This window comes from Lepisma saccharinum, chromosome 7 (genome assembly GCF_977018435.1).
Source record: "Lepisma saccharinum chromosome 7, izLepSacc3.1, whole genome shotgun sequence".
NCBI classification, from domain to species: Eukaryota; Metazoa; Arthropoda; class Insecta; order Zygentoma; family Lepismatidae; genus Lepisma; species Lepisma saccharinum.
The window spans coordinates 87890350-87912505 of NC_139235.1; the positions used below are offsets into that span (position 1 = coordinate 87890350).

At 38.3% G+C, this 22156-nt stretch overlaps 1 protein-coding gene across 1 annotated transcript in view; it reads right to left on the reverse strand.

Annotated features, from left to right (window-relative positions):
- Positions 1 to 21893, reverse strand: part of LOC145990545 (pickpocket protein 28-like) — a 91856-nt gene extending 69963 nt beyond the window's left edge. The window contains exons 1-5 of the mRNA XM_083126239.1: positions 21703 to 21893; positions 19063 to 19162; positions 17108 to 17259; positions 16263 to 16461; positions 14926 to 15196 (exon numbers count right to left, since the gene is read on the reverse strand). Coding sequence (XP_082982365.1) covers positions 14926 to 15196; positions 16263 to 16461; positions 17108 to 17259; positions 19063 to 19162; positions 21703 to 21893 — 913 coding nt within the window. The remainder of the gene's footprint in view (positions 1 to 14925; positions 15197 to 16262; positions 16462 to 17107; positions 17260 to 19062; positions 19163 to 21702) is intronic.
- Between the last annotated feature and the right edge of the window lie 263 nt (positions 21894 to 22156).

Here is a 22156-nt window from a genome sequence, read left to right on the forward strand (position 1 = left end):
TGACAGATAGCAGGAGAACACACAGAATTATAATAGCCATAGGCCAGTCGCCAGAGTCTCGTTAGTCTGAAAAAGGCAGTCCAGGGTGTGCTACGTGGAATGAAGTTGAGGATTGGATGTAATACGTGGAAGGTCACCCCTTACACCCCTGTTACGTTTTCAAATCTGAAAATAGTTATTTATGTTTGGGTGTGAAAAAAGAGATCACTTTAATATTCAGACAAATCGTGAAAGCCTTCTGTTTCTGTTAAGCTACGTTTCCATTCTGACAAGTTCCAGACCCATGACGCGCAACATGTGCCGGCGCATGTTGCGCGTCATTCAGTGCACTGTTTCCAATTCAAAACTACTTCTGCAAAATACGCCCGCAACAGCACCGGAGTGCAGGACTTGAGTGTAGCGTTGTTCCATTGTGCTTTAGAGTAGTCAGTGTTTCTTCTCTTGTACTGTAATAATTTGGTAGTGATTTAACTTGTGTAAAGATGAACAATACAACTATGGCGGGTTTTGTGGTTATGGCAGGCGCGTACCATGAACTTGTAAAAATAAGAGGCGAAAACGACCTAGATGGTGGATTAGAAGTTTTCTAGCGAAAAGAAATTCGGAAGGAGCGTATAACTCGTTGATGAGAGACTTACGTCTTCAAAGTAGATACGAAAACTTTGTAAGAATGACTGTAAGTGATTTTGCATTGTTATTAAATCTTGTTGGACCACAGATTGTAGTCGCGTCGTCTGTTTCTACTCTAGTGCGCATGCCCCAGGAACTTGCTGCAGGCTGTTTCCATTGTCCGCAGCGCATGTTGAGCGTCTTAATTGTTGGGGCAATTTTGTCCCCGGCACTTGCGCCGCGGCATGTTGCAGACAGTTTCCATTTCAACAAATGCTTGGCACATGCAACGTCGCATGCCGCGCGTCATGTTGCACGGCAAATTTGTGGTAATAGAAACGAGGCTTTACATAGTTTTTTTTTACTGGTCAACTACAGTGCGGGGAAGGAACAATTGATGCTACTTCCTGACTACATTTGTTACCAGTAGCTGCATTGCTCCCTAACTGAAGTAAGAGAAAAATGGGTAACAAAAACAAAAATACAACATTTGACGAATGGCAGCTATTTATTTTTACCGTACCTAACCAAAGGGTACAGGGAAATTGAAAATGTTAAGTAGTACATGTAAGCGTACCGTGGGTGATGCAATAAAACGTAATGAAAAGCAAAATGAGGTAGATTCCGTATCTCAGAAAATTCAACCAAGAGAAATAGGAGAACGAAATGAACGAGCTTCAGTATAAAAAATCAAGACCCTTTCCTCATCCTAACCCCTTTCCAAACCAAGAGCTCCGAAAGCAGCTGTGCAACTTGCAACTTTTAAAACTACATTGCATAGACAGCGGAGTGAGACTCAAGACAAATTGTCGAGAGAGAGGTCCCGGGTTCGATACCCGGAGGATGCACATGTGGTTCGGATCCCACTTTAAACTGTAGGTCCAATCCCTATTAGCCTTAATGTGCATAAACTGGACTTAAAACAACAAATCAAATCAAAACAAATCGTCGAGAGGAAGTGAACTTGGATCTAGAAATTTTAGTCATGGCAGATGGCAACACTTTCTTACTATCTGACAACTACGAAGGTGAGATTTGCAATTTCCAGAGAAAAAGAAATATTAAAACAAAAAAAAAAATATTTTCTTCGATGGAGCATTTAAGAGTGTTAGCAAGAGTTTGCTTCATTAAACACTATTAGGATGGTAGCCCTCAGACGAAACGCTACTTGGTCAGGTAACCGTAAGTTGTCTGTTCCTGGAATTCGGACGCGAAACGCTACGCCACGTGCTGTACACCTGGCAGTTCAAAAAGCGAAGATGAGCATGAGCGACGAATGCTGAAACTGATGAAGGGACACTCACAGAGAACACTCATGTGCAGGTCGGGATTCGAAACCGGGACCCCTGGCGTCCTAGTGCGCTGTGCTAACCACTCTGCCACGTAATATTTTTATTTACTCATTTTTAGCTACTTCCTTTTAAACTAACTAACTAACTAACTCTCTAGCTTTCTTAAACCCGAAGGTTCATGGCTGCAGCAACACAGGCCTTCCATCTGTCCCTATATTGAGCAAGATCGGTTTCCCAACAAGAATCCTATAAACTCCTCTTTCCTCTCCCATTCGTGCCATATGGCCTGCCCACCTAAGTCTTCTTGATTTAATTATTCTAATAATATCTGGACATGAATACAAATTATGTAGTTCTAAATTATTCTAAATTATGTAACCTTCTCCACTCACCTGTCTCCTCATCCCTTTTAGGTCCAAAGATTTTCCTAAGAACCTTATTTTCAAATACTCTCAATTTATGTTCCTCTTTCAATGTAAGGGACCAAGTTTCACACCCATATAATACGAGCACTACATACAAAATTACTGTTTTGTATATTTTAACTTTTAGTTTCTTAGTTATTAAACTAGAAGACAAATGTTTATGAAGAGAGAAGTAACATGCATTTCCTGAATTAAGCCTACTTTTTATTTCCTCTTTAATATAATTTTCATTGGTTAATATTACTCCTAAGTATTTGAATTTGGAAACTGGTTCAAACGAGTTGTTATCAATAATTAGATTTTGATTATTACCTAACCCTTGGTTTCGGCCTGTAAGCATATATTTAGTTTTCTCTTTGTTAACTTCCAAACCTATGTCTTTAGCAGTTTTGAAAAGTATTTTAGCATTATTCTTAATTGTATTTATATCATCCCCTAATAAGTCTACATCATCTGCATATGCTAACAACTGAGTCACACCATTTAATTTTAGTCCTTCGTTAGTTTCTGTTACCTTACTAACAGCATATTCTAAGGCAAAATTAAAGAGCAATGGATATAATGCATCTCCTTGTTTTAACCCATCATGAATTGTAAATTTGTCAGGCACATAAATACCCACACGAATTTTACTTTCTGTTTCACTGGTGCATACTTTTATCATATTAACAAGCTTCTTAGGTATTCCAAATTCGACTAATATATTATATAATTTATCTCTTTTGACCGAATCATATGCTTTTTTTAAATCAATGAATACCTGATGGACATTTTGATTATATTCCCACTTTATTCAAGTGACTTCCTTTTACCTACGCTAAAAAAAGAAATTTAAAAAAAAATCAATATTAGTCTTTTTTTCAACATGTCCATTGAGAATGTAAATGATCTGTCCATTTTTTATTTTGTCAGGAAACCTTTAAAGTTTGACATTATAGTTATTGGACCTTTGTTGCCATTGCACTGAAAGTTTACATCATTGCAAAGGTTGATATCTATCTACCAGATAGAACACTGGAATTGAATGATATTAGGTAGTTGTTCTGTAATGGAGATAACACAATTCCATTATAACTTTGTCATTCGGTAAAATAATCGATTACTTTGATTTCACTATTATTCAAAATGTATCTATCTGTTAAAAGCAAAAGTAAGAACCGAAGTCCACCATGCCAGCAACACTACTACTTCTAAGCAGCTCCCACAATTGACTGAGGTTAGAATGAAAGTTTGTCTTGTTTTAAGTTCACTTGTATGCACAGATAGGCTATTTGGGAGTGGACCTACAGTTTAAAGTGGGAAATGAACCACTGTGCCTCCACCAGGAATCGAACCCGGTTAGAATGCAAGTGGTTTCTCATACTCAGATGGCAATTGTAGTTGATTGAGGGAAATTGTAGGCTGCAATTGTTTGATCTCTTATCGTCTGATGTCTACATACAAGCAATTTGGTATATTGAGTGTGTTTTTCGTTCATCTACGCAATATGGCAGCAGCCACGAGAATGCAAACTCAAGACAGGCACACAAATTTGGAAGTAGTAAATACTGTATAGATGAATGAACAGGGCAAAATTTAAATTAACACACAAGTATTGCTTTCGAAAATCTTAGCATGCTGTGGAGCAAATTGTGGTTTTGCCTTAAAGGGAAGACACGCGAATACCACTACTCACTCGTGCATGCAGTGATCGAAGTGGTAGTTTGTAGCTAGGGTGAAACGAGCCTTGGAAATCGGTCGGGAAGTTGTTTGTTATTGTTTCACATAATTTGTAGGTAGTCACACGCAGTCTGAGAAACAGAAAAGTCACACATACAAGAACCTTGCTTGCAGGCCACGGATAATAATCCTGGGGAAGTGGCGCTACCAGCTCCTATTTTCCAAAATTTGGCACGTTAGGTATTACACCAGATGTGTCATTTGTGTATGATACATTTTTATTATATTCCTGTGGAGATTCGAACAGTGTTCTCGGCTTGCGAGCCAGCTTAAACGGCGTTAGCGTCCAATGTTTCGAGCGCATACATTGCTCCCATCATAAGGTAGAGAGCATCCTGCTTAGAGCAATGTATGCACTCCATTAGTTTGAGAAAATCTAAAATAAGAGGAATTCCTATCCCTGTTCTTGTGTTGATATTTCCTGGCAAATAAGAGGCTGGCGCGGTCTATTCCCGCGCTATACTGTGACAGTCAGATTTACCGACGTCATTATTATTATTATTATTCATATCCATAGCGGTAAAAAATGTGTTGAATCAAAGTGTTGAGTGTTTTAATTTGTAAGAATACATATTTGATTTTTGCCAAGCCGACGGGAGGAACGAGACGTTCGCGTGTCTTAAGGGTGAGCACCTGAAGGGTCACGTAATGCGTCCGAAGCTTAGGAAATTCGACCGTAATGACAGACATTTAAATATCTCGGTTTCCAGCGGTCAGATTCATGTGAAACTTATACCAGCGCAGCGGCATGTGTGCAAGGACGGATGTGTGGAGTTTCGTCGCGATCAAGCAACAATTACGGACGCCAGATCAAATCGGTTGTAATTGATCAGTTTGTGGGCAACGATAGCAATTGAGCTATGGGCGACAGCGAGGCGGAGGCTTAATCCGCAGAAACTGAACTTCGAGCACGGCCCGTCCATGTTGGGAGACAATAGAGCGAAGTGGAATGACCTCTTGGGGAGCGTCACTTCAACGAGCGCCTAGCGTCATTTTTCAAAATCCAAATAAAACGAAGGACATGGTTTTTCGATACACAGTCTTACGGCGATCCTTGTAGAGAGAGCACCTCCGTGCTACCTCTCCGTATACAGTTTTGCCGCGATTCTTGTAACGAGAGCACCTTCGTCCTACCTCTTCGTGTACAGTGGACCTTGTTTTGTTTTGTGAACACCAGTGTGTGTGATAGGCAGTAAGTCTACACGAGTGCGCCTACCTCAACCGCTGGGGGAAGTTGAAGCGAGACCGTGTTTCCGAGATTACCTTACGCCGTTTATAATTTTTGAGAAACGAGGAACACCGGAAACTATGGCGGGCTAGAGGAAGAAGAGAGATGAGGGCGTTACCGTCGATTCGCCCGATGTCAGAAGAGACTACGCCGATGATGCCTACCCGCCGCCACGGAGAGAGAGAGAAACGACGAGCTACGCCGATGATGCCTACCCGCCGCCACGGAGAGAGAGAGACGACGACGACGAACCCCGCCCTGTTGATACGCCGATGATGCCTACCAGCCGCCACAGAGAGAGAGATGTTGAACGTCGCCATGTTGATGTCCCGACGCCCAGACCATGGAGATGTACACCGATCCCGAGAGAAAGAGAAGCCGAGGAACCAGACGTATGAACGCTCTTCGCATCTTCATCGTCGCGACCAAGGAAACCTTTCGTGTGAATACTATGTGTTTTCAATCGCCCATAAAAACGCCAGGATGCACCTCGGAAGCTGAGAGATGGTAATGTATTCATCTGTGTGATTGTCAGCACGTGACGGCCCGATTGATTTAGAGAACGCCCTTAAAATTCGTCAACATTTTGAAAACGCCCACACAGCTCGAAACGTCATACCAAACTCCCGTTGCGCTTGCCATTTGTAATTTGTTCGTCTCAGGTCAATTTTTCTTATTCCTTGTGATATTTTTTTAATGATCTTAAATTCATTGTTGTTTGTGCTCCTTTGTATTTGTTTAAAGTGCGTACTATTAGAGTAAAGCGCCGCCCACTTAATTGTCTAATCTACCTGAGGTTTGTTCATTTCTTTGTGTCAGTGCTGTGTCGCTGCTAGCTACGTCTGGTCGCATATGTGATTATTTGTTAAAGTATTTGCCTGGTAATATGAATTGCTCGTCGCGGCGAAGTGTTTAAGTCCCGCCTGCTAGAGAGTATATGTTTGCGTCACTCAACGGAGGTTATTGTTATGTTTGGAACCACGTGAGGTCTTGTAAAAAGGATTGATTGATTGATTGATTTAGTTTATTTTACTTCGCGTTTTGTGCCTCTTGGCTAATTTGCGAAGATGGGGATGAGTGATGAAATGGATGAAAATGGACATTCACAAACAACCATACCCGACCGGGATTCGTACCCGGGACCCTTGGCGTCGCAGCGCGATGTGCTAACCACTCGGCCACAGGGTCGGGCTTGTAAAAAGGAAAACGTCCGCCCACGTGAATGTAATTGCCGTTGAGACGCCTTTGTTTATGCTGGTCAAATAATGTATTGTCACCGCGCCGACCTAGTTTCTTTTTTAAAAAGGTGAACTTAAGTAAGGGCTGGCTAGGATTTGAGTAGCACTGGAGCAAAATCACAAATGACCTGATTAGACAAAAATTCAAGGTAAATTTAAATATGAATGCGATAATTAGGGCTTGTCGTCATATAAACCTGTACATGCTATGTATCATTTTTGTGTTGATGACCCCGTAGAGAGAATCTGTGAGAGAATGTGTGTGGAATGCAAGAGTGGGGACCTGTAATAATTCCATCGTTTGTTGGTTATGAATAAAATATACTTTTTATTTTTCATGTTAATTTTGGGCTATATCATTTCGTACGCATGTCGCTACCCGTGATTTTCAGGTATGCAGCTAGCCGATTCCCGGCTACAGGTAAAGAGGTGGTAATTTGAAAGTATATATGTTTTTTATTCGATACGGCTAATTACTATGCACTGTTGGTCACCGGTTCCTACACACGAACTCAACCTGGACCGTAACGCTATTTCGCTTGTCCGAGGGAGATTTTGCCGCCTCTATCTAGGTAGTGGTAGCATTTGTTTTCCCGGGCAAGGGAGGGCGTTTCACAATACATTGAAGAAACAATGCTTTCTAACGACCGCCATGTTGGGCAGATTTCAGTTGTATATTGGCATTTATCTTATTCGTATATTTTCAAGTTAAGAACTTGGATTAAATTATTTATAGTTAATTGTTTTTATAATTCATGTATATATTACGTTTCTTTATATTTTATAATATTATTCACGTATTTTTTTGACTTTCTTTTTCGCGTATTTTTGCAACATTTATTCAGAATTTATAGGATCCCAAATAATATATGCAACGTTTTAATTGTTTTTGAAGCACAAGTTAAATACATTTCTTCTTAATATCGATTTTTGTTCAACAATGTACAAGATTGAAGTAATTTGTCTTCCTTATAAACTAAATCTTTATTTAATTATTTTTTTATGTACAAGGGCAAATATGATTTATTTGATAAAATCAGTTTAGTTATTTCTATATAGTTTAATATTGTAATATTATAGCAAAGTATTTCTCCCTCGTTTTCAATAAAATATCGTATTCCTATTGGCTGTTTGTTAGGAGTAGGCGAACCACGCTTCGTGTTCTTGGCGATGTAAAAACTTCCACTTTGGCATTTTTAATTGTTGCCAACCTGAACTTTAGCTTACTATCGCTAATTAACATTGATGTGTTATATAAGAAACTAAAGGTTAAAATATACAAAACAGTAATTTTGCCTGTAGTATTATATGGGTGTGAAACTTGGTCCCTTACATTGAAAGAGGAACATAAATTGAGAGTATTTGAAAATAGGATCCTTAGGAAAATATTTGGACCTAAAAGGGATGAGGAGACAGGTGAGTGGAGAAGGTTACATAATTTAGAACTACATAATTTGTATTCATGTCCAGATATTATTAGAATAATTAAATCAAGAAGACTTAGGTGGGCAGGCCATGTGGCACGAATGGGAGAGGAAAGAGGAGTTTACAGGATTCTTGTTGGGAAACCAGATGGTAAGAGACCTGTAGGAAGGCCAAGACGAAGATGGAGGGACAACGTTGAGATGGACCTAAAGGAAATCGGTAGGGATGGGAAAGAGTATATAGATCTTGCTCAAGATAGGAACAGATGGAAGGCCTGTGTTGCTGCAGCCATGAACCTTCGGGTTTAAGAAGGCTAGGGAGTTAGTTAGTTAGTTAGTTAGTTAGTGTTATATAATTATCAGTTTTTCTTGTGTTATTTTATGTTATGAGTTTGTATTGTACGTTAGAACAATCTGTTATGCTGCACCTCGCGCTTGAGGTAGCAGTTGAGGTCTTGCTATTAACTGTGAAGGCGGTGCGCGGACTCTCGTGTTAAATAAATTGCTTATGACTGCCTGCGAGCGTGCATGACCCAACAAATTATAACTTTTAACTTGTGCGAATCAGTATGTACGCGCGCGATTCGTGATTAAAGATTTTGGACATTTTAATTATAAAGTATTTGGAATTTTATTTACTGTCACGTGTCGCAATTCGGTGGTTTCCTTCCTGGAGGAAGGGTGGATCGTCTTAATCCCGATCCCTGGGTGAGAACTGGTGCTCCCAACTGACCAGCGGGAGCAAGGAGCGGTATGTTGCCAATTCGGCATACCCTGGAGTTACGAGTGGTGGCACGTTGCAAGTTTATACTCCGAAGTCGATACCAAAGGTTCATGGACGTCTCCAGGATTTTTTTTTTCCAGGGAGGGGCAAGCAAGGTAGTTTTTTTTCCAGGGGGGGGCAAACAAGGTGCATGTTCCCCCATAACAGTGTTGTCTCCTCAAAAACCATTGCTTTAATTTGAAGTTATCATGTTCATGCAATAATTAACATATATTATTATAGCTAAAATGCAATTGCGCGATATATATAATTTTTGGTTGACTTTCCTTTTCCAGGTGGGTCGTGCCCTTGCCTCTCTTTCGGACATTCATGCAAAGGTTCTATTTTTATTTCGCGTCTACCACTTTCGGTTAATCGCGATGATAATGGATGTGATAGGTGATGGAAGTGGTATAAAGACAAATGACCCATCCATATTTTCTAATCCGACATTAGACTTCGCAGTGTATTACGCTAACTAATTTGCCACGGGATCGGCTTCTTCGTGTTTGTCTGCTCATCAAATGATTGATTAGTTATTCAAACTATGTAGGTAGCAAAGCTATATAAAATAACGAAACAGAAAAAAAAATCCACTTGACGTCTTGTAGTACTATCATCAACCTACAATTTCATGCTCTCAAATCCACACAGAAAACTTCTTGTGGCATTAGTTTTACGGAATGGCCTTCGGGAATAAAGATCGCCCATTTCCTGGTTCAGCTCGAAACAATTCAGGTGCCTTATCGAAGCTGCTCTTGAGCACGCAGGGTTTCTAACCTACTTCGCCGTAATTCAGTTGTTGTATCTTGTTTAATATGATGTATTGTAGAGCCAACCGCAGATTAAATAGGAGGAAAAAGACTTTTTCCGACGGAAAATAAGTTGGCAATGCTGCGAACACCGAGGCATTCTTGATAAGACGCCTGAGGAGGGTCGAGAAAACTTTCCTGAAAAAGCGCAACCCCAGTATCGAAGGTCATGCTACACGTGGATCGGCAACTTTCGGGAGCATGCTGTCTGTCTACACAATTCTACACAAATACCTGTTTGAAAATGAATCTTCTGCTCGCATTTTATTTTTCAAATGTAGTTCTGACATTGTAGTCATTTTGCAATTATTTTTATTTGTTTTTATTTTGCTTTGCTTTTATGTCACTTTATAATTAAACTATGAAGATGGATGATAAATAGATGAAATTGATGAAGAGACACCTAAAAAAGATATTTACAGACCAGGACTCGAACCCGGAATCTAAAGCGGATAGGTGGGGGGGGGGGAGACCGTCAATAACTCCCGGTCACGAACTGGCTTATAATTTTTGTAATTTCTCAGGAGTATTTTTTGTTCTGTTCATGCATAATGCCTGCTTTCGGAAACTTAATTTATAAGTGACACACTTCGTTCGGTGGGGACAAGCCACGAATTGTTTGAGAGGAGGGACAAATCTCGTTCATATACTAGATACAATCATGGACTATACTTGAAATGGCCTCCCCGATGGCGCAGTGGTTGCGTCGTCGCCTAGTAATCAAGGGGTCCCGGGTTCGATACCCGGTGGAGGCACAAGTGGTTCGGATTCCACTTCAAACTGAAGGTCCAGTCCCGATTAGCCTTACTGTGCATAAAGTGGACTCAAAACACCAAATCAATCAATCATATACTTGAAATGTGACGTGCTAAACACTACTTTCGGAGATCAGATGGACATGGCAATTTTGATACACAAGTTGCACTTTTTCTACTTAGATTATTTATGTCCAAATTTTATCCTAATAGATAATCTCGCAACAACGCAAAATGTTTAAATTGACTCGAATTCACAATGGCTCATATACAGTGTGTTTATAAATGAACGGTGCGGCTTCAAAAATTATTAATAAATCTATTTATTACCTTACACGGGCAAAACGTACACCGTAATCAGCAGCAACTGTCCAAGTTTATATAACTATTTTTAAATTGGTATAAAGATAGAAATCGAGAGAGGGCAATTGCCCCTCTGTGCCCCCTTGCAGGTGCTCTTGGCCGTCTGGAAGAAATAGTGCACGAAAGACGTGAAAACTAAATCCATCTTGAGTATCCTTTTGTCTTGCTACTCTTAGATTCTGCAACCTTTCTTTCTATAGTCCAATGTTTGCCTTCCTTACCTCCTACAGTCGTTTTCACGTTCAGAAGACACAATGGGCTCTTATGGGCAATGCTTTTCTTATGGGAAATACGAGCGCGCTGTTGTTAAATTTCTGGATTTACAAATTTAGCTTAAGTAAAATCGGTACCTGCAGTTTTGCAGGAAATTTTGTAGAGAATACGATGGTGAACAGAAAAAACTGGTAACGTGCTTACATAATTTTAGATAAATTAAAAACGCAAATTTTCTGTGAAAACACAATTTTTACATTGTTTTCATTCCTAACGTTGAAACATGCCGTAAAATTTAAGCATTCATTATTAAAAAAATTGACACTGTTTTTTAATTGTCATAGGTGACGGTGGTACTCAGAATTTATCAATACTTTAAAGCATATTTGCATTAAAAAATATTCAAATAAAGTACTTGTATGTGGAGATTTTTTATATTCGTGCAGTAGAAAATGTCGTCGCTGGCCATTTTTTGTTCTGTAATTCCAAGTAAAAACTTCCAGCGACAAAGTTGTGGAGAAAATAATGAAATTATTTTTTATAACCACTCAAAGGTTCCCAGAAATATTACTTCCATGCATTTGGAGTTTCTTTTTAACCCGAACCGCGCGCGAAGTAAGGAGACGTTGTCTGGCAAACTTGAGCTGACTCGCCGAAGCATTCCGGCTAATCACCACCAAGTTTTCGAGTTGTCATTTTATTTCCATTCAGTAAAAATATGAACTTCATGCAGTTCGTTATAATAGAATTGAAATTACTTAAATTTAATAATTGACAATTATTTCCAATGCTGCTGTTGTGAGCAACATTAGTGCTGTCGCAAATACACGTTGTTTTTGTTTACATTAATACTGAAATGAAGATCACCTTTCAGTTTCCAACGTACACATAAATTCATAGACACCATATTAACCTTTGAAAGGCTTTCCAACACGTGACAAAATATGGGGCTTCAAGATAGAAATATGACATGCCTTGCTTGAGTCATTCACGTGTTATCAGTTCACGTGGGCCATAACTCATTTGTTTGTTTGGGTTTTAACGTGAATCTAACCCATGTGCCAGGGTCCCCTTACTTGAGTGAGAGATCTGCTTTGGTCTGTTTAGACTTTTTCCCTCTCTCGAAAAAGTGTTTTCAGTTGTGTGAGCTCTGAGTGATTTTTACTTTTTTAAGTGATTTCTGAAGTGTCATATTCGTGCATTACACTCGCGTGTGTAGTGATCGCAATGGATCATAGTAAAAAGGGTAACTGTAACGTTCACAGTATAATATTAATATTAATAATTACATATAATTATCATTATATATGCAAAATATATAACACCTTCATTGTGAAGGAAGGTCATCATTTCCCGGCGACATGAGCTAGCGCTGTATTGGCAACACTGTGCGGTTTCTCCATAAGCGCCGTTGTGTCTTCTGAACGTGAAAACGACTTTAGAATTGATTCCTGTATAAGTTTGAGGGCTAATCTCCCCTGCCCCCTGTGGTTGTGCCACTGCACCTTCTTCCGCCGTTGTTCCTTTGTGAACTTTCATCGGCTTCAAAATACTTCATTTTCTTCAAGAGCATAATATCGTTTAATAACCGGTGATATGATTCCTCTACCCTAAATTTCTGGAATAAAGTATAATAATATAGGGGCATGGAAATCTGGAAGGGGGGCGAGGATGGCCACCTCTCCCCTTTAGAAAACGAATGTCAGCTAAATGTATATATTTCACACGTATAATTTGATTTGTCATAGTAATTTACATTAATTATTATAATGGGGATGCAGGAATGCGATAATTTCGAATTCAAGTGGTGTTTCTTGAGGGGGCAACACTATTATCGGGTTAATATGCAATTGCATATGGCATATTTCCCTGCGTCTAAAATATCGAAAGATGTCCATGACGAGGGAGGGGGGCATTCTCCCCCTTGCACCCCGTGCGCACGCCTATTGCTACTCATTTCTACACTAGTTGGAAGCTTTATTCAATTTCGAGCTAAAAATGTAATTTAATATCAAATCAGGGTTGTTTAACGTCCACGAACCCATAGATTCTAGTGGGTTCTATTGGGTTCCGCAACAAGACCGGTCCCAAGTTGCGTATTCTTTCATTTCAATATGGAACTTAGACCGTCTTTAATTTGATCCGGAAGGAAGGTCCCTGTGCCGTATTTCAACTGATCAGGAGAAAATGTCCCTGGAACGAATTGAAATACATAAAGAGGCTCTTTACAGTCCAGATCCATTTATGCTTGCTAATATTCCCTGCTGAACAGGAATTGAATTGATTTAAAATTCCTGACCCTTTAACAACCCTGGTTGAAATTCATTTTTTTACAAACAACCATATTTTTCACGGCTACTTCACATTAATCCCATACGATATACTGAGTTATTTTTCGCAATGTTCCAATGAAAGGTAAGAGATTTTGGCTATTCCTTTTTCTTCCTTGATGTTAAATAGATTATATTCGTCACGCGCCTATAACGTTAATAGCCAACATTTGTGAATTGTTCTTTCCTTGTAACGTTAACATCTACCATACTGAATTTATTTACGTTCTTTATGCAGATGGTATGTACCCAACTGCATTTTGTTCCGTTCCGCTACAGTGGTTTACATTTTGCTACATTCCTATGTAACGTTAATTACCCATATTGCCTTTCACTTCATTCCGTTACGGAGGATTGCATTCATTACGTTCCTATGTACCGTTATTTACTACCATGTTGCATTTCGTTACGTTTTTGTAACGCTAGTATATACCATATTGCATTTCGTTACTACGTTCCTTGTAACGGTAGTATATACCATATTGCATATTACGTTATGTTCCAATGAGCTCATTTCGTTACGTTCCTTTATAACGTTAATATCTACCACAATACATTTTGTTACGTTCCTTGTAACGTCAATCTATAAGATATTGCATTTCGTTACGTTACATGGGTACCAGCAGTTGAACCATACTCTTCCTCCTACAAAATGGAACGTACCGTGTAACGCAAATTGGGTACGTTACGACTCCCTGGTTGCATATTTCCCGAAAGTGTTGTCCATTTTCATACACGTATTTGCGACTTTTCCCACTTCTTTCCTTTGTCACCTTAATTTTGGACACCAGTGTATAAATATGTTTCCTTGAGCACAAGCATCATTTTCTAAGCCAACTATAAGCCGTGGGCCACCTTGGGAACAGATGTAACGGTTTTGTAATTCTTTTTTTAAAAGTTACAAGCAATGTTACAAAATACCCATTTCGTACACGTTGTTAATTTTATAGGAGTTATCTCTTTTAATTTCAGAAATTTGTCTCTCATTAGATATTTGTAAATTGCCCTAGAATTTTAACTTGGGCCACCTTCGGTTCATCTATCTTAACAATAATAGTAATATTTGCATTACAATAACAAAACTTGTAGCAATGTTTGAATATGAAGATGAAAAGTTCAAGGAATCGGCTATTTATGTACTTTACCTCGACGCACATTTCTAAGTTTTTTTGCAACTGAAACTATTCTAATGACACGCCATATCTTGACCTTGAACAAAGATGATTATAGTTTAATTGTAAATTGGTCTATTACGTGCTGTGTTCACGTAATATTTCAAAGGTAATGATACCATACTCCACATGCCCCCCCTTCTCATTTAAAGAAATGAAATTGGATCCAAGATGGCGGACGTTTTCATGACATGCACCAAAAAGTTTCCCCCTAGGCGTAACATATTACTACCATGACCAATTGCTGTAATCTACACTCCGTTTCATCTTATAAGGGGTGGTCAGGGACTTTTGACTCACCCTATATATGGTTTCGATGTTATTCCAGTAAAGTATATTTGACTCCCAAGCTAATTGTTTGTAGTTAGAACAAAATCTCTCCCCCCGGAAAAAAAAATTGGTATGGGGAAGACAATATCGTTGGTGGGGGGAATTTCCCCCTGTCCCCCGTGATTTCACACCCTGTTCGGTCTACTGTTTTAGTATTGTTCGGTTTAAAATGGCTTCAGTTGTACTGGGCATTTCATTAAATAAACAAATAAGATAGATCTACTGGTTGAGAATTGTTGAACACTAACTTACTTGGCATATAAAACTCGACACATCCGCATTGCTCTAACGTGTTGTTTGTGACGCATTCCATTTGACAGTTGGCCTGCGTGTAGATCTTGAAATACCTCAATTGGCGCTCTGAATTGAAGAGACACAAGCGCCGCCCTGGTGGGTAACCTCGAAGGTTGGGGTTGGTGGTCATCACATCCGGTTTTATGGAAACTACGACATTGCTGTCCATGGGGATGCGGAAGAATTGTTGTCCAATTTGAGGAAACGTAGCTGGATTGTGTAAAAGAATCTGCAATGTAGAAATTACTTGACTGTTAGTTTCAACAAAGGAAGGCTACCAGCAATGGAAGTGAAAAATATGGACGCAATGGCGCTCTCAACAGGTTCAGTCATTTCATTTGAATGACATACTAACTTCATATGCTAAATCATAGGCTCAACTCTTGATAATCGCGACAATGAGGATGAAAGATGATATGATGAAAATGAGATACACTCACAAAGAACAACCTTGCCCAGGCCGGACTTGCAATAAATTCAAGTTATCAACAGTGATCGAAGCACAGAGACAGAGAGCTAGGATTTTTATGACTTAGCATATTTTTTTTGGTAAGCGTGATGTGTTCCCTAAATATATAGAAATTCATATTGTGAAGAAACTAATTGAAATAAGGTGCTATTCAAGGGCATATTTTGGCATATTTGCCCAGTTCTACGTGATGAAGCATATTTTGATGGATTTTCGGTCATATTCAGCATATTTTCGCTTTTTCAAGAAATATACAGTCATTTTCCAAGTGGATTCGTTCTTACTCCCATGTTTACTCCAGTTTTTTTTTTTGTTTGTTTTTTTTGGTCTGCAGCAAAATATTTTTCATTTTTAATTGAAAATTTACAGAAAGTATTCATTGTGCATTGCAACTCATCAGGGCCCATAAAGTGAACTAAAAATAGTATGCATATGAAAATATTACAGTATAAGTTAGATATTGATGTTTGAAGCAGTCTAGTTATAAGGGCATATTTTTCAAATTATAGTGCTAATTTTGTAAAATTTTAGGTCATAAGAGCATATTTTATTTTGCATATTTTGGTGATTTTTTGGTCACAAAAATCCTAGACCTAGTGATCAGTGACCAGAAATAGTGAAGGACGATCAGCAATAGTGATCGATGGATGACCAGCAAAGCCTATTATAGCAAGATGACGCAGTCACAGAGATTGATTTCCTTACATCAAATATCTATAATTTGCAGATCATTTCGAAAACGAGGTCATTGCACAGGTGTCTATGTAAAGCAGGGCTAGCCATGGGATTTCATGAGAGAGAAAACACATTTTCAAAGTGCACTAACCTTAAATCCATAATTTGTACCACAGCAGATGGTGTCAATGTAGGTCGGGTTCATATTAACCTGCACCATGAGCCCTATTTTGGATCCAGTTCCCGAACTCCTCCTGGGAAACGCTTCGACTTCTAAATCTTCCTGGTACCCCGATTCAGGAGACCACTCGTTCGATCTTGGCCATGATTTGTCGTCTTCCACTGTGTATCTGTTGAAGTAGAAAAGGCGTTTTGTTTTCCATTGTTACACCTTCAATCGTGTGAGGATAACCAAGCTATTTTCTCTAGGCATATAGTTGGACTACAATACCATACTGACCACAAGTAACATGAGTCTGAGGAACTACAGCAATGGAACTGAAAGGAGGGATATAACGAAATGTTGATGTTTAAGTTCAATACATATATGTTTCTACCAGATGGGCCATAGTATTTGAGCATGTTTTAGAAAACAAGAACAATGGGTGAAATAATTCAAAGTAAGAAAAACATAATATATACCAGTTTCTAAGACAGAGCACCTTTTCTTACACATTGAAAATTAGGCATTTGCATTTGTTACAATCATGTAGTCATAACTTTTTACTGGTTCAAGATACGTCGAAGAAACCTTCACCATTGAATTCCTCGGGAAATTCTAGCCTGATTTGATATATCACATCACCCCCTTGAATATGGCGGACGTCCGCTTTGTACAAAACAATATGGTTCCCCCTAGGCCTAGACTGTTTCTATTATGACTATTTGTATATTCAACTCCTTTACATTTTATAGGGGGTGTTAAGGGACTTTTGAATCATCCTGTACTTAATGTAACGGAAAAATGCTTTAAAAAATTATAAGAAGATTACTTACACCTGTTCTGTGTACATATCCTCTGGAGACAACATGTTAAATGTGTAGCAAAGTCCCTCTTCAGTGAAAACAGAGTGGAAAAACTGGCAGGCGTTCGAATTCTTCCCGCCCCACTTCAACTGTGCCAGCATTTGCTTGCAGCTGTATCCAACCTGTGAACATATAATACATTTCAAAGTTATAATTTGACACGTCTCTTCCAATTGTACAAATATTTATTGTTCTTATTTTCCTTTCTCGTTGTACAAATATATATTGTTCTTTCCAGTTGTACAAATATATATTGTTATTTTTAATCTCTGTAACTTAATTTCTGTGTTTATATATTACTCTTACTGATGATGTCACAGAATAGTGAATGACCTGTATGTATATATCTTGAAAAACATGTTGCGGTAGTAATTATGGACTGTGTTTTAACCAATTCAAAATATATATTTCCCGAAATATAATCATTCAGCTGAGTTTAGAGAATCTTGGGAAGACTTTTATCACATATATACAGATGGGTCTAAAACTGAAAGTGTGGTAGGAGCAGCTCTTTATGATACTGAAAGAAATATATCAAAAATGTTTAGGTTACCAGTGGAGGCATCCATATTTACAGCAGAAATATATGCGGTATATCAAGCTTTGATTTATATTGGTACAGTTCCTGAACAGAAATGTCTAATACTGGTTGATTCGCAAAGTGTTTTACAAGCAATACAATCTAGTTTAAAAAAAAAATATTTAAAATATCACCATATGTCATCAATTGTATTCGTGCAACTAATAGCTTAATAAGCAATGGAAAAGTAGTTCATTATGTGTGGGTAAAATCACACATTAATATTTACGGAAATGAACAAGCAGACAGATATGCAAAACAAGCTGCTCAATTGAATGAAACAATCCAGTTACCATTACATTACACAGATCTTTTGCCGAGGGTTAAGAAGAAAATTTTTGAAGAATGGAACTTATGGTGTAATAATTCATTACAAAGTGTTGGTGAAAGTTATCGTCCTTATGTTGATTACACTAGAAAAACCCTTGGTTTTATAATTGTAAAGGTTCAAGAAATGCAATTGTTTTAATAAATAGACTAAGAAGTGGTCACGCGAGAACATATCATCATTTATTTAAAATACACATTTTGAAATCTCCGAATTGTGACTGAGGTGATTTAAGGGGTGATGCTTATCATATTATTTTGAAATGTCCAATTCACTCAGAGAAAAGAAAGACCTTATATAAAACTTTGTCAAAAATTAATGTTCCTTTTCCCATTAATATGACTTCAATGTTGTATGCTCCAGATGTTAGAATTGGATATGTTATACTTGCTTTTTTGAGAAAAGCTGATATAAAATTATAATATATTTTTGTTACTGAATGAGTTAATGTAGTTATATAAAATTGTATTTAAGAGCGTTAATGAACTTTGTGTGTAAAATTTATATTAAAAATGTATCTTATGTACTTATAATGTATGCTGGGCATAAACAGCCACCTGTAAAGCTGTAAGTCCAATAAATCTTAGTTGAGTTGAGTTGGGACTGTGTTTTGTTTTCAGTTTTGGTTAGTCTGGTAAGGAGCAAGGTTATTAGAAGTAAGGAGTGGTCAAGCTGAATTGTAAGATGCTGTTATTTCTTCTAAATTACAATGGAATTGCACATATAAGCATTTATCTTGGTAAGAAGTAAAATATACTTCTTCTTCTTCTTAGTAAAAACTTCACTTGGATTTTCATTTCAATAACCCATACCCTGAGATCCATCAAGTGAGTGCTGTGAGTTCTCATGTGAACATTTTCTTGTGTTTTACTTAAATAATGTTCTTTGGTTAAAAGAACGTGTCAAATTATCTTATTGACTTGAAATACTTGAGTGAATGCTGAAAATTTATTTTTTAAACTAGTAAAAATCGTTACTTTCGGTTGCGCCAGAAATATTTTCACAAATTCATCTTACCTCTTTCAGCACCAGAAGAACTTCGTCATCTGGAAATGTGCTTTCTCTGGCAATGTACGGTTTTATACATACCAAGGAGAGATAACTAACGTTCTTCCACCTGAAAGTAACAGAAAATATATCACAAATGTCATAAAGGCATTAATTAGTATTTTTTACAGCGTAGGCGTAAATTGGGGGGGTCAAGGTTTATGAAAATCTACAAGTTAATGGTACTTTTATTAACCCCCTGGAACCTGAGGGACAAATTAAGGAGTAATGTTTATGATTTTTGCAAATATAACAGTAAACTTTTCAGTATTTGCAAGGGCGCCAGCAGAATTTTTTCAGGGGGCAGGGTCATAGAAACTTTTATTATTATTATTATTTTATTACTGCTCTTACTGTTGCTATTATTTTTATTACTACTACTACTATTTCTTCTTCTTCTTCTTATGTTTTTTTTTTAAATTACATACATTTGTAATTTCCATATTCTGTATATCTGCATGCAATTTACATAACTGTATATTGACAAAAAAACTGTTTTTTATAGTTATATAATCAGTGCAAAATAGACTAAGTTTAAATGTAACCTTACATCACATAATAATAATAATAATATTTGTTTATTTAAGTGATGAGCACGATTTGACAACCAGGTACAGCACTATATCAAAATTGCTCATACAAAATTACAGAATTGAATACATAGTTATAACATAATACAGTGGATTCCACAACCACATCACAAATTCAAATTGTAGGTTTCAACAAGTTCAGCTACTAAACCTCTGGCCTTATTTAGACATGTAAGAATTGAGATACTCTTTCTTCTAAGGTAAACATGTTCAACTGTGTTAACCACTCAGAGTAATGTTGGTCATAGTAATTTTGTTTTAAACTTTGTGCATAATAACCTGATAATTTTTTTAAACTTATTCGATAATAATAATAATAATAGTTGTAACGTACGGCATGTAAGTCACAGAAAACATTTCTTTGTTAGAAAATATCGCTACAAGTTCACCATTCGAATAACATTAACTCTTTCCAGAAATCTCGGGGGGGGCAAATGCCTCCCTGGCCCCTCCCTGTGGGCTCTCTTGAGTATACGCCACTTTCAACACAGCTCTAAGCCAAGCGTCAGGTTAACCTTGCAGCAGGTTTTATGTATCAATCCGCGCGAGAACTGAGCTCAGAATCTTCCGTGCCAGTCTTTCCTCAACCGCCGAGCTGCTTACATCGGAGACACTGAGAAAATCTACAGTATTGCCAACCGCACAACACATCAAAACCCGCATGCATGTCAAGTGGATTGTATTTTTGCTTCTCTTTGTCTCCTGAAACATAACATTTTAAAAGTACTTTCTGCGCATATATTATTTAATAAATGTGTCATTAATATAAGAGCGAAACAACTTCTAAACATGAGAGCATGTGTGTATATTTCGAGCACGCAAAAATAAAAATAAACAAATATAAAAGTAAACAACGATAGGCCCCTCTTGAATTTAATGACAAATTATTGTTTTTGGTTTAGAAAGAAATAGATTTATGAAAAACTTGGTTGCTTCGTTCGCAATACATCCGTTACTGTAAGACACACGCACTTCAAGTTGTACCACCAAAAAAGCATGATTTGTTATTGGTGATATATACAATCAGGTGCATTGTCTGTCGCTATTACTCTGGTTTCAATTTATGAATCACTTCACTAAACCAGGATTCAAATCTTGGTCTGTCTATTTGTTGCTGATAATCACCCTTCCCTTTCTTTGCGCGGAACAGTAAATATGCGCCTTCAACAAAGCTTTCATTGCCGCCAGTGGGTGAAACAATAAGCCTCCCCCTTCCCCTCATCGTCGGTTTCTTCAGCCCTGGCGGTGGTTTTGCATGGTGGTATCCTTCCATGGTTTATTCCCCCTTCCCCCACTCACCGAGTTGAAGGACGTCTCGTCCAAATAATAAACATGTTTCTTCTCACTGCGATATATTTTAATACCGCGGAGATTCTTTTGTCGTCAAACAACAAACAATCGTTTCCTCTTGCTAAACTCAAACCGCAAATCATTCAACACCCGTGATACAATTCGTGTGCACATTGACGGCAAATCACCTCACGCCCTGTTTTACTTTGATATTGTTGCCGCAAGGAGGATTATGCATTTAAAACAACTTGCTTGACTTTGAAGAACATTTCCTTTCGGATGAAGCCCAAAATAACATTCGGGTAAAACCGCGCGCTGAACAGGAGATTCAGCCATTCTCGCCGCTCTACAATAAACATAGGGTTAAAATAGTGGGAGGTGCAACACTGGTATCAGCGATTTCACGCGCTCTGCAACGCATTCAGTCTCGCTCGACTCGCTCTAAAGTTTCAATGTCTCTTCAACGCAATACAGATTCGAGTTGGCGAATCTGCGGTTCTAAGTTCGTCTGCACAGTGATTGCAACCAATTAAGTCCATACCTGCTAATCAATGTATTATTTTGTCTGTATATTACAAATTAAATAACTGTTTTCTTGCAAGTATGCAGTTGTGTCGGAATAGAACCCGTCTCAGTGGAACTATATTCTTGCGCGCACGTTTGGATCTACATATGCTAAAACCTGCTGCAAGGTTGACCTGACGCAGGGCTTAGTGGTAACTATACTTACAGATCTTCCCTTTTGTCGTGGTTGTCCAACTCGAGGCTTGCCGCTGTGTAGTTGAACACATTCTGCTGAACTTTGTTCTCGCTGCAGATGGTCACGGCGGGGAACGGGATGTCCCACACAGGTGTGGACATTTCGGAGAATGTCACCATCACAGGGGAGGTGTCCCATTTCACCCACACTCTGCGTATCATGTATCCACACACTCCGGAACACGTGAGTATCGCCACGATCCACCAGATTCTGGAAATGAACATAAAATGTGACACGAGTTGAAACAGCAATTACCAAATATTTGATGGCACATTGAAACGTGCAATGGCAGTTTCCCGGGTTTTCGGTCATTGTTATTTTGCACGTAAACAATTACATGGACTGTCAGCGATGGAAGGCAAAGTGAATAATGTTGAAACAGTGTTTACCTTAGCGACGTCGGTGGACAATTTTGTTATGCTGA